Genomic DNA, 12,391 nt, shown 5'->3' with positions numbered 1-12,391 from the left:
TATCTCTATTGACCAAGTATCAGAGTATTCCACAGCCTTAGTTTCACTAATGCTTTGATATTTACAGACTGACGTGTTGTTGTTGTTAACTTGGTCAGTCGTGTCGGACTCTTTGCAACCCCATGGACTGCAGCACGCCAGGCTTCCCTGTCCTGTACCATCTCCCAGAGTTTGCTCAAACTCCTGTCAACTGAGTCAGTGATGCCATCCAACCATCTCATCCTCTTTTGTCCCCTTCTCCTCCTGCCTTCAATCTTCCCCAACATCAGGGTCTTTTCCAATGAGTTGGCTCTTCGCATCAGGTGGCCAAAGGATTAGAGCTTCAGCATCAGTCCTTCCAATGAATATTCAGGACTAATTCTCTTTAGGATTGACCGGTTTGATCTCCTTGCAGTCCAAGGGAATCTCAAGAGCCTTCCCTAGCACCACAGTTTGAAAGGCATTAATTCTTTGGCACTCAGCCTTTTTTATTGTCCAGCTCTCACATCTGTACATGACTACTAGAAAAACTATAGCTTTGATTATATGGACCTTTGTCGGCAAAGTAATGGCTCTGCTTTTTAATACACTGTCTAGGTTTGTCATTGCTTTTCTTCCGAGGAGCAAGTGTCTTTTAATTTCATGATTGCAGTCACCGTCTGCAGTGATTTTGGAGCCCAGGAAAATAAAGTCTGTCACTGTTTACATTGTTTCCCCATCTATTCGCCATGACATGATAGGACCAGATGCCATGATCTTTGTTTTTTGAATGTTGAGTTTTAAGTCAGCTTTTTCACTCTCTTCTTTCACTTTCATCTACAGGCTCTTCAGTTCCTCTTCACTTTCTGCCATAAGGGTGGTATCATCTGCATATCTGAGATTATTGATATTTCTCCTGGCAATCTTAATTCCAGTTTGTGCTTCATCCAGCCTGGCATTTTGCATGATGTATTCTGCATATAAATTAAATAAGCAGGATGACAATATACAGCCTTGACATACTGCTTTCCCAATTTTGAACCAGTCCGTTGTTCCATGTCCTATTCTAATTGTTGCTTCTTGATCTGCATACAGGTTTCTCAGGAGGCAGGTCAGGTGGTCTGGTATTCTCATTTCTTTAAGAATTTTCTACAGTTTGTTGTGATCTACACAAAGACTTTAGCATTGTCAATGAAGCAGAAGTAGATGTCTTTCTGGAATTTTCTTGCTTTTTCTATGATCCAGCGGATGTTGGCAATTTGATCTCTAATTTCTCTGCCTTTCCTAAATCCAACTTGTACATCTGGAAGTTCTTGGTTCACATACTGTTGAAGCCTCGCTTGAAGGATTTTGAGCATTACTTTGCTAGCATGTGAAATGAACTCAATTGTGAGGTAGTTTAAACATTCTTTGGCATTGCCTTTCTTTGGGATTGGTATGAAAACTGACCTTTTCCAGTCCTATGGCCACTGCTGAGTTTTCCAAATTTGCTGGCGTATCGAGTGCCACACTTTCACATTATCATCTTTTAGGATTTGCAATAGCTCAGCTGGAATTCCATTACCTCCACTAGCTTTGTTCATAGCGATGCTTCCTAAGGCCTGTTTGACTTCGCATTCCAGGATATCTGGCTCTATGTGAGTAATCACACCATCATGGTTATCTGGGTCATGAAGATCTTTTTTGTATAGTTCTTCTGTGTATTCTTGCTACCTCTTCTTAATATCTCCTGCTTCTGTCAGGTCATACCATTTCTGTCCTTTATTGCGCCCATCTTTGCATGAAATATTCCCTTGTTATCTCTCATTTTCTTAAAGAGATCTCTAGTCTTTCCCATTCTACTGTTTTCCTCTATTTCTTTGCGTTGTTCACTTAAGAAGGCGTTCTTATTTCTCTTTGCTGTTCTTTGGTACTCTGCCTACTGACGTGGGGCTGCCTGAAATGGGTTCATCCCTCATTTGTCCCGGGAAACATTTTGGAAGGAATTGCTTTGTCCTTATGTATGTTACTTGGGGTGGTGGGGGAAAAGGTAGGCATGAGGAGTTACATCAAAAATGAAATGGAGAGTACTGATAGGTGATAGAGCTGACACTTAGGGAACATTCACTGTGTTCTGAGCACTACGCTCGGTGTTTTAATGATTTTGTTAACCCATTTTCTGTCCACAACATGCTTATGAGGGTGATGCTGGTCCTCCCTCCACATTGTACTGAGGGGAATAATGAGTTTTAGAGCCGATGATCCCATCCTGAGGCCACTGAGCGTAAGAAACAGAAATGGGGCGAGAACCCACGTCTGCCCTGAAACCAGCTCTAAAGACAGAGCTGTTGGTGTCGTCTTGTGCTTGTGGGGAACACTGTCTGCAGGGTTTATTTTGGTCTCACTGCTTTTGGGGCAGTGTTATTTCTGGTACCAGTGTCAGCTCAGATGGCAGGCCTCCTGGAAAAGTGAGGCTAGGGGTGACGTGAGAAGGATTGATAAGAGCTGACCAGGCAGAACAGATGGAGAAGAGCATCCCAGGAAGAGAGAATAGTAGCTGTTAGGTGGTGAGAGGACATGGGCATGGCATGTCCAAGGGCATGAAAAAGCTGGTGCAGCAGGAGCAGAGAGAGCAAAGGAGGGGGCGCTCACAACACAAGTGACTGTTGCTGCAAATTGGGGGCACATTGTCGTGTCTAAAGCTCAAGAGAGCAGGTGTGGGGGAATTCTCACTGAGCCTCCCCTGACTTCTGTTGGGCAAAATGAGAAGAGTTCTTTAACTGATCAAAGAGGGCATGGCCCCCACCTACTCAAGGACCTTAAACTCAGCGTCTGGGAACAGCAGGTGAGGTCTAATGGGAAACAGCTAGTAGTCCCTGGGTGTGTGAATTTGGGTGTAAATCCTGGGGCAAAGGAAGGGGCAAAGTCAGCAGCTCCTGACGTCTTGGATCTTGGGTCTCCAGGGAATGGAAGCTCCCAGGCCACAGACCTCCGCATCCGCAGGCAGCACTCCTCCGACAGCGTCTCCAGCATCAACAGCGCCACTAGCCACTCCAGCGTGGGCAGCAACATAGAGACCGATTCAAAGAAGAAGAAGAGAAAGAACTGGGTGAGTGTGCCTCCAAAGACTGTCATGCCGACTAACAGAGTTGGTCTCGGGAACAGTGTGCCCCGGATATAAAGCTCTTAACTTCACAGCATAGACCCTTGGGAGTCGATCCAGTGAAGTGGCTTGTGGACAGGTTTCTACTAAAGTCAGTGTCGTGCTCAGCCAAGCACTAGGATTCATGAAATAACTGCCTCCTTGTAGTTTTACTGTCTCACAAGACTTTATGTGAAGCGCTCGTCTTTTATTTCATATGTGTCATTTCTTCCTCATCATAGGCTGGCCACAAAGTTCCAGATACTAGAGCAGGGCTACTATTACGTGGTTTTTTCCCCTTAGTTCCAAAGTGTTTTTTGGAGTGTGTATCACTGGCCATCCCATCATTAACCGTAGTCCTTATCTACTTATTTACATGATTGCCTATGAGAGCATTAAATCACCCACCCTTCTGTTTAAAATGTTTTTGACCCTTTGCTGAAAGTAAAAGTTTCATGAAGTGGTTGTTAGCAGTTAGTGAGCGGTTGAATTGGGAGGGGGGGCGGAGGTCATAACTCAAAACAGCAAATTTAATAGAAGCAGTCTCCCATGCAGTGTTTCTCCATGTTTCCATAACTCCCTCCAGCTACTTGACTTTCTGTACAATGGCCTCTTGAACAATTTTTCCCATTCTTCATGGAAAATGCCACTGTCCTCTCCCCACTCAATTTTCAGTTCTGCTGACCGGCTATGGAGTTCCGATTGACATTCACTGCTCCCCGACTTCAGTGCAGGGACACCCCAGGTTGATCTGAACTTGGCCAGGACTCACAGAGCCCCGTTTGTCAATGCTCACAGCATCGTGTGTTCATAGTAGCTTCAGTGTCCGCATCCATTCCATACACTTCTCATTCATTCTGTGTTATCTTGGATGGGTGGCGAGGTCCGGTGATGGAGGAGTTGAGGATTCAGTCATTTTGATTATTAATGACTTGCATTGGAGGCAAGCGGAAAGGCCAGTTCCGGGTGATTCTCTCATCTTTCTGATTAAATCTTTCCTTACATTACTGATGGCTTTTTGTCAACTCATTTGCTGTGACTTAAATAAAATTAACTCATGCTTTGTTTCTAATACACTGTTGCTAAATATGGTCTGATTATCAAAGTGATGAGAGAATTATTTTCTATGAAAAAATGTGACTGTCCTTTTTCCTTAATTAAGGAAATAAAACTTAAAGTTTTTAAGACAGCTTTTGATTATCAGTGCTATTGGGGAGGATGGGCAGTTGGCGTCCTCATTAATCCCAAAGGTCAATGTTGTCTGATCTTTGTAAGCTCCTCCTTTACCTGGCATCTTACCAGAGGTTGAGCAAGGATTTAGGTGGATGTGCGCAGATCCTTCCGTTTCTCTGACTACTCTCTGGAAATAAGACTGGAAGTAGGAAATGGGAGAGAAATGGGATCCAGACTTGACCGCAAGCTGGATGTGCAGTTTGTTATGGGTGAAACTTTGATGGGAGAAAATTCTCATTATTTCTGAACGGCCCGTTTTCTGAATTTCACAGTGGTTAAGGAAACTCCCAGAATGTGTTTTCGGAAGGGAAAAAAAAAACTTTAGAAGAAGAAATTTACTTTCTAAAAGAACGTTTTCAAGATGAAGCTGTATTTTTTGGTCCTAGGAAAGTATGTGCTTATCATGGCTTTCAGAGAAAGCATCATACTTGTAATTTTTTTATGTTCTCAGAATTTTCAGATCCATTTCATGGTTTAGGGAATTTGTGATATACCAGTTCCTTTTTCCCAATATGGTTAATACATTTCTTTAAAATATCTTTTTTTTTTTTGGAGCAAGGATCGACATGGCTAATTTTCTGCTTTTACTATGTGTATAGAAGGACAGTAGGAGCTACTGAGTACATAGAGAGCTATGCGGCCATGTTAGGACTGGTGCAGCAATAAAGCTACCCTTGCTGAGAAAACAAGACATGCTTAAAAAAGAAAAAAAAGACTTAGAGATGACTGATTAGAGGTGGGAAAGAATGAGGAGTGTAGGAAGATGGGGCCGTCATTTCAGCCAGCCAAAGAAGTTTGTAGAGCTTAGATTGTAGGCACCTCCAGACACGCTCTTTCTCTCCTTCCATAATTGGAGAAGATAACTCTTAAGCTTTGAAAGATCCCTGGTCCTACCAGACACCTCCTCTCTGTATGGTGTTTATTATGAGCCATGCCATGTCTGAAAAGTCCGAAGCTTTCCCTGTCTCTGGCTTTCTCTGTTAAAAATGTGTCTTTTTTCCTCCCCCTTCCCCATTTTTGCTTGCGTTTTCTCTGGCAGGTCAATGAGGTAAGCAAGACCCACGTGAATATCAGATACCAAGCTAACCCATCCATTGATATGACTAACCTCACCCGCATCCGTCACCGTGTCTGAGCACCCCGCTTTGTTGCCGTGTCACCCCCTCCTCCCCACATCGTCTGCTGAGCCAGGCTCTGTCTTGCTGTTGGCATCTAGTCTTGACCCAAGAGTAGGCATGGAATGTCACCCGCAGGACCAGTCCCCTGAGCTGTCAACACCAGATAACTCTTCTTCCCTTAATGCACTGATTCAAGAGAGCTGTGGGGAACCTTTTCCATGGCTGGGAGGAGAGCGCGGGAGAAGTAATTTGCTGTTCTGCATGTCTGTTTGCTGAGGCCTGAGGGGTGGGCCCGGCATCTGCCAGCCTGATAGTCTTGTGTATTCAGTTACGCAGCTCCTTCAAGCAAGCCTTCGGGAAGAAGAAGTCCCCCAAGTCAGCGTCCTCCCATTCAGACATTGAGGAGATGACGGATTCTTCTCTGCCTTCCTCACCGAAGCTACCACACAATGGATCCACGGGCTCCACTCCCCTGCTGCGAAACTCTCACTCCAATTCTCTGTAAGTCTGCCTGCTGGGGTCGCTCTGGTCATCTTTGGCCCCTGAGAGCTCTCTCCAACAGCAATGGCTAGGAGTCCTGCTACGCTCTCTCTGCTCTTTGGGGTCCTTTGTGTATTGCATTCCTGGGACTCTGCATGTTCTTTCCATGTTTCAGGACTGGAAAGTTTTTCGTTCTGCTGGCATTGGTGTGGATAATTAGCTGGCTGGTCTTGGGCAAGTGGTTTAAACTCTCTTTGTTTCCATTTCTCTCTCAAATTGGGACAGTGGTTGTCTCCTTATCCTGTCCTAAGGATTGAACAAATAAGTAGATGTGAAAAGCTGCAGCCGGTATGCTCTGTTGGGGGGACGATGGTATAAGTGTTGGCAGTTTGGGCTGAAATTCTGGTTCATTTGGGTGGCAGGGCTGAGAGAGACTACACTTTCCTTCTTGGATCAAAATTTAGTGTTGATTCTTTCTCTAAGGTCAGCAAAAGCTAGAAGTTTAAAAAATAGAGTGATTCAGTGACCATTCTCTTTACCAATATGTTGTAGCATGATTCAACACCCTGAGCTCTCCCAGTTGATTGTAAATGAGTCAGTTTGTACAGAGCTCTTTGGGAACACAGCTGGTTGAGTGAGACAGGCGATTGCTCACTTGGCCTTGGCTTAGGTGCCGTTCCCCTTGACACAGAGTTACATAGAAAGGAAGAATCATCTGCTCTTGCCCAGACAAGCACCCATGGTTTCTACTGAGCACCCACTCATCATCGTTCCATCAGTGCGCAGGGAGACACTTCTGTGTCCCATCTCAAAACATGAGGCCCAGACTCTGGGGGCAAGAAGCTTGGTCAGGAATGGCTTGGGACAGACAGGCGGGGACCCGGGTATCTGCTCAGAAGGCGGCTCAGCTGACTCCCTGCAGCAGCAAGAGAGATTGCCCTTGCCCCACAGGACTAAGTTCCCTCAGAGCCCTTGGTGTCACCAGGCAAGAAATGGAAGAAGAACTGGCACTCAAGCGGGCTGCAAGGGCAGTGCCCATGAGACGAGACAGTGCCTGGGAGAAGCGGACCACTGCCGTTGGGGTCAGATCAGCCAGTGAGCTAGGGGTTGTGGGTGGGGAGTAGACACCTGAGTGAGGTGGTGGACACCTCAGTTTCCTCACTGGTGAAAGAGGGATGAGTTCCATCTCCGTCACTGGATTCTCTTGAGCGGGGGAGTCAGATCCCTTGCATGCAGGGCCACCTCCTTCCTGTCTCAGGAGGCCAGGGCTGTGGGGCCACCCCCAAGCCCACTCAGCCAGCCAGCCTGCCCACAGAAGACAGAGGCCTGCACCAGCATCCCAAGTCCAGCTCACCCAGACGGGTACAGGAAAGGCAGGTGAGAGGGTGAGCCAGGACTAGCCCATCGCCTGCTCGGACCACACGGAAGACAGGCAGTGGGAATGAGGAGGCAGAGTTTAGGGCCCAGACCTTTATTTATGAACCCACCCTCCAGTGAAGAATGGTCTCCATTTTACATAAATCAGCGGCTGCTCTTCTCTTGGTGGGGGGTGCCCTGGCAAGAAGGTGGGGACGGGCACTTCCATTCTGTGCAAAGGTGTAAGCCCAGGCAGCACGGAGGGTTGGACCGTGGCTCCTGCCCAGCACCCTGTGTGCCAGCATACGGGTTAAACCAGTTCTCTGGAGCACGGTCCCGTCTGCCCTGCAGGGTGCCCAGGAGGCGCATAAAGGGCCAGCTGCCCATGGCTCACCTGCCATCATCCCGGTCCAGTTGTTTCCTGAGCAGGAGAATAGGAGAGCCCTCATCTGTTCTTTGTGGGTTGATACGGACTTCTCATATGTCAGCCTGTGTGAGCAGGACACTGTTTGAGATGGTTCTGGAGACACCAAAGAGGATGTTACCCAATTCCCACCGCTGGGGATTAGGGCTCGTGGGGACATGACCACGTGGAGCTGATTCCACTCCTGGGGTCTGCTCTGTGCCAGGCGCCATTCTTGGCTCCAGCGACAGCAGTGTATAAGAGAGTCAAGTCCCCACTCCATTGTAGACCCCATGTGTCAGGGGGCGAGACGGTTGTCAAACATGGAAAGCTGGATAAATGAGAAGAATCTGACAGTGCGAAGGGTTCATGCTGGGAATTGAAACAGTGTGTTGGGATGCAGAGGACCTTGACCGCAGCTGCAGACAGGGTGGCCTGGAAAGGCCCCTCTGAGGAGGTGATGTTTCAGCCAAGACCTGTGTGCCAGGAGGGATCCCTGGTTAGTTCTTATTGGTAACGCTTTGACAGACTCAGTCCCAAAGTCAGAGGCTTCACCCGTGGCTATCGATCGCTGCTTCCCTCCAGACCTAACACGGACATCCGTCTTGAGCAGGCGGCCTGCCACGTGGCGATGCTGGCACCCAGGCTCCGCCTGTCCTATGGGCCCGTGTCCTCTGTGTGTCCAGCCCCAGGCAGGGAGGGAACAGTGTGGGAATCCTGCAGGCAGCCAGGGTGCACCGGGCCTCTTCCCACTGACCACTGAGCAGGGCTTACAACCTGGGAGGGGAGAAGTGAAATAAGTGTGCCCCGTGGGGTGGGGGTGGGGGCCCTCAGTGAACACGTAGCTGACTCTGCCTCCCAGCCAGCAGGGCAGCTTTCCTGGTGGGACCCGGAGCCAGGCCTGGTGTGTCTGAGAAAGCTGGGTACGGCCAGCGTGGCTGCCGCATCGTGGGCATGTGGAAAGTCGTGGGGAGGAGGCAGCACCAGTCTAGAACATGTGAGGCTTTGAAGCTGTAGGTGAGTTTGCGTCTGATTTCCTGTGTGTTGCGGAGGCCTTGGAGAGTTTTCAGCAGGAACGTGAGATTGTCTGAATTAACATCTCACAAGTGGAGTGTGAGGAGGGAGACCGCAGCAGAGGCTGACAACACGCTCCCCTCGCTGCCCAGCCCCCGCCACCCCCCAGTGCTCTGGCCTGTTTCCTGCTGTTTGAACTCGCCACTCATGGTCACCACCCCTGGGCCTTTGCCCTTTCTGTGCCCTCTGCCTGGCACAGGCGGCTCAGTGTTACCCTATCAGCAAGGCCCGGCCTAGGCACCTCGTGTGAAACCACACCCACCACCAGCCAGCACTCCCAACAGTCCCCTTCACCGTTGCAGATATCACCCCCTGTTACGGAGCATCTCCTTGGTTATCTCTTCTTTGCCCCAATTCTCCAGTCTCCAGGTGAAGCTCCATGTAGTTAGGTACCCTGTTGGTTTTGCGGGCATTCAGATATTAGGTGGAATGAGTAATTGATGCTAATGGTGAGTCCTGGGTGGACTTAGGATATATTCCGAAAGGAAAGCTGATAGCACCCGGCGATGGGGCATGTGAAGGGAAGAGAAGAAATGTTGAATATTCCTAGATTTGCAACTTGAGGACTTGGGGATGTGGAGGTATTGTTTCTGGGATGAGTGGGAGACACACACTGGGCCAGGAGGGGACCAGGAGCTGTGGTTTGACCGTGTGAGGTGTGAGATGCCCAGGAGACATCCTGTGGAAATGCCAACCGGCCTAAAGTTCCTAAAGGTTGAGATTTGGGAAACATGAGCTCACAGGTGGTTCAAAAGCTGGGAAACTGGAGGGATCCTCTAAGGAACTGAATAGACATGGAGGAGAGACAGAGGGATAAGGACTGAGTTCTGGGACTCTCTGATATTTGACGTTCAGGAAGAGAAAGTAGAGCAGCCAGGGAGGTGAGTGGAAACCCAGGGGCAGACAGAAGAGTCCATTTGGAGGAGGGAGGAATAACTGGGCCAGAAGCTGCTAGGCGGCCAAGTGCGTTGAGGCGAGGGTGGCAGCCATGCACTCAGCCTGTGGGGCTCCTAGAGCCCAGAGCCAGAGCGCTCCCTCCAAACCCAAACCACTTTCCCCAGAGGGACCGGGTGGGGCCCACTCTTGGCTCGGTAGCTGTTTCCTGACATTCCACAGCATCCGCGCACACTGGAGATGTTTGTTTTGGGTCTGGTTTTCCAAAGGGTGGGCAGAGAGCAAATGGTTCTTTCCAGCCTTGAAGGGTTTGTAAGAATGTGCAGATCTAGACATGAGAGGGCGTTCAAAGAAGATACCAAAGGCAGAGGAGTCAGAGCTCGGAAAAGTTCCTACAACGTGGGCGGAAGGAATGGCCATGTGGGAAGGCAGCGCTTCCCACACTCGGGATGTGTTAAATTAGGTATGCCCCCAACCCTGCTTCCTGGGCAAGATGGCAGGAATATGGTGGCATTAAGTGTTAGGGGCAGAGTAGGAAAAATTAATATCAAGTTGCTTCAGTAAGCAGTTCACGGAGGGGACGAGCGTGTGTTGAGTGCCTGCAGGATATAGTTCTAGAGCATGGCCCTGGGGTTAAGCAGACCCACCAGATATCTTTGTGCTTCTCACGTCTTTAATAGGCATGTCAATTGCTTTATGCCTCAGTCTCCCTCTTCTTAAAACGGAAATAACTGTAGCACCTCTTCCTGAAGTTGGTAGTATCCATAGTACATTAAATAGTACGCTGCAGATGCCCAGTGCGGTGGTCCATGCATTCAGTAGCTGTTACGTGGGGGTCAGTGTGATCAGATGCAACAGACGAGAATCCTGGTCCTAGAGGAGTCAGCAGTCATGTAGGGAGCGATTATCGATGACACAGCAGAAGTCTAGGGGAGGCGGGAACCAGGGGGAACATCTGGCGTGGGCAGTTGGCACAGGGACTGACTCTTAGTTGGGGCTCATTTTCAGCAGCATCTCTGAGCTGTAGGGCACCCCTCCTGGGCAGCCTTGCCATGCTGTGTTTCTGAAAAGTGACCTATTTGGGGGTGGTGGAGGGGGGTTCATGGGGCGGCCTTGAATTCTTGGTAGGGTTACTCGTAACAGACTTTCTTCCTTTGTAAAGTTATTGTTTGGCCAAGCTTCACAGAGTAATGCATGTGATAAATTCCACAAAGCGGGTGCCAAGGAAATGTTGTCTCTCTTTGCTGAGAAAGCTTTCTGGGGAAAAGCACAGACCATGTGAAGGAGACTGGAGCAAAATGCCTTGCCATGTGACAGACAGACAGTGTGAACCAAAGCCGATTGTTCTTTGCAATGACCTGGAATCTTCAAGTTTGGATGAGACAGGGTTTGGCTAAGACCAGAGTGTCACAGTGGAATTTTGTTCAGACTTTACACTCCATTTAAACCAGGAAACCATAGTCCTCTCTCAAGAATGAAGCAGTTTTTCCAAGATCCCCTTGAAAACCTCCCAAACCAAAAAAATATATGTATATTATATATATGTGACTATATAGTTAAACCCCACAGACCACAGTCACAGAGAGCTGGGAGAGGGTGGCAGTGGGCGGAGGGGGAGGATATGATTTCTAAAGACATTACCGTCTCTCTAGCCCAAATCTGTCTTAGTCCTAAATCTGTGGGCCCCAAATCTGTTTCTCACAGGTATGAAATGGGAATAATTAGGAGATTTTCAAGGGTCTGTTGGAGGTCTCCGAAGATTTTTGAAGTGAAGTTTTATTGGCTGCTGACAACTTTTTAAAAAGAGGTGGTTTTGTATCTCTCAAAACAGTTCAGGGTGCAGGTCAAGAAAACAACCACAAAAAGATTTGCCTGTTCAGGTGTTAAATTTTTCTTCTAGTCCTTTCGGTCCCCCAAATACAACTGTGTCTCTTTTAACAGTGATCACGGGCCTCCTGTTTGGCAGTTAACATGTCCAGTCTCTCTCCTGGTTTCACAGGTCAGGTTTGGTTTGACCTCACATCCAGTGCTTGGGTCCTGGAGAGAGGGCTCGCATGATTATTTCTGCAGACCACATGCTCACCATGTCATTCAGAGATAATCAGCTTCAGCTTTGTGACTTTCTGAACTTGGGCTTTTTTTTTTTTTTTTTTCTTTCTTTCTTTTTTCTGTTTTCGGTCCAAGAAATGTCCAAGCTTGCTCTTCTGGATCACCCTGCACCTCAGCTCCTATCATTGAAATCAACAGAACCTTTTCTAAATTGAACTGTCTTTTCTAACACTGCAATTCATCACTACTCTTATGATCTCCCAGTTTGTGCTGATTTGCCAGGTAGCAGAAGGACAGACCTCAGTAATCAAATAAGGAACCCAGTCTGGAAGCACCACCTCTTAAAACAGGGACTCACGGGGTCCCACAGTCCCCTGATCTGGTGTCCAGCCGGGGTAGGACTGCTCACCACTGTGTTTCAAATAAAATTTTGGTTTTCATGTCATACCATCCTCTCTGCTAATGACCTGAGATGTTTTTTCTTCCTTGCCATGGGCTTATTAAGCAGTGTCGGGTGGGGGAATGAAAGAATGTTTCTCTCTCTGAACACCTTTAAAGGAATGGGCTTTAGAACATGACCAGAGACAGACTAACATCGCCCACCTGTATCTGTCGGTTTTTTCCCCTTTTTGGCAAATAAAAATCACCCTCAGCTATCTGCGCCTGGAGGGTCTAATCTTTAAAATAGACAGGGGACCTTGTTTC

General features: G+C 48.1%; 1 protein-coding gene across 6 annotated transcripts in view; it reads left to right on the top strand.

Moving 5' to 3' along the window:
• Positions 1–12,391, top strand: part of NAV2 (neuron navigator 2) — a 423,432-nt gene that overhangs the window by 381,878 nt on the left and 29,163 nt on the right. For all 6 annotated transcript variants that reach the window (XM_070365222.1, XM_070365224.1, XM_070365225.1 and 3 more), the window contains 2 exons: positions 2,901–3,046; positions 5,759–5,931. In XM_070365222.1, coding sequence (XP_070221323.1) covers positions 2,901–3,046; positions 5,759–5,931 — 319 coding nt within the window. The remainder of the gene's footprint in view (positions 1–2,900; positions 3,047–5,758; positions 5,932–12,391) is intronic.

The sequence above is a fragment of the Bos mutus genome, chromosome 29, assembly GCF_027580195.1.
Source record: "Bos mutus isolate GX-2022 chromosome 29, NWIPB_WYAK_1.1, whole genome shotgun sequence".
Lineage (NCBI taxonomy): Eukaryota > Metazoa > Chordata > Mammalia > Artiodactyla > Bovidae > Bos > Bos mutus.
This window is presented reverse-complemented; position numbering and strand designations above follow the sequence as displayed.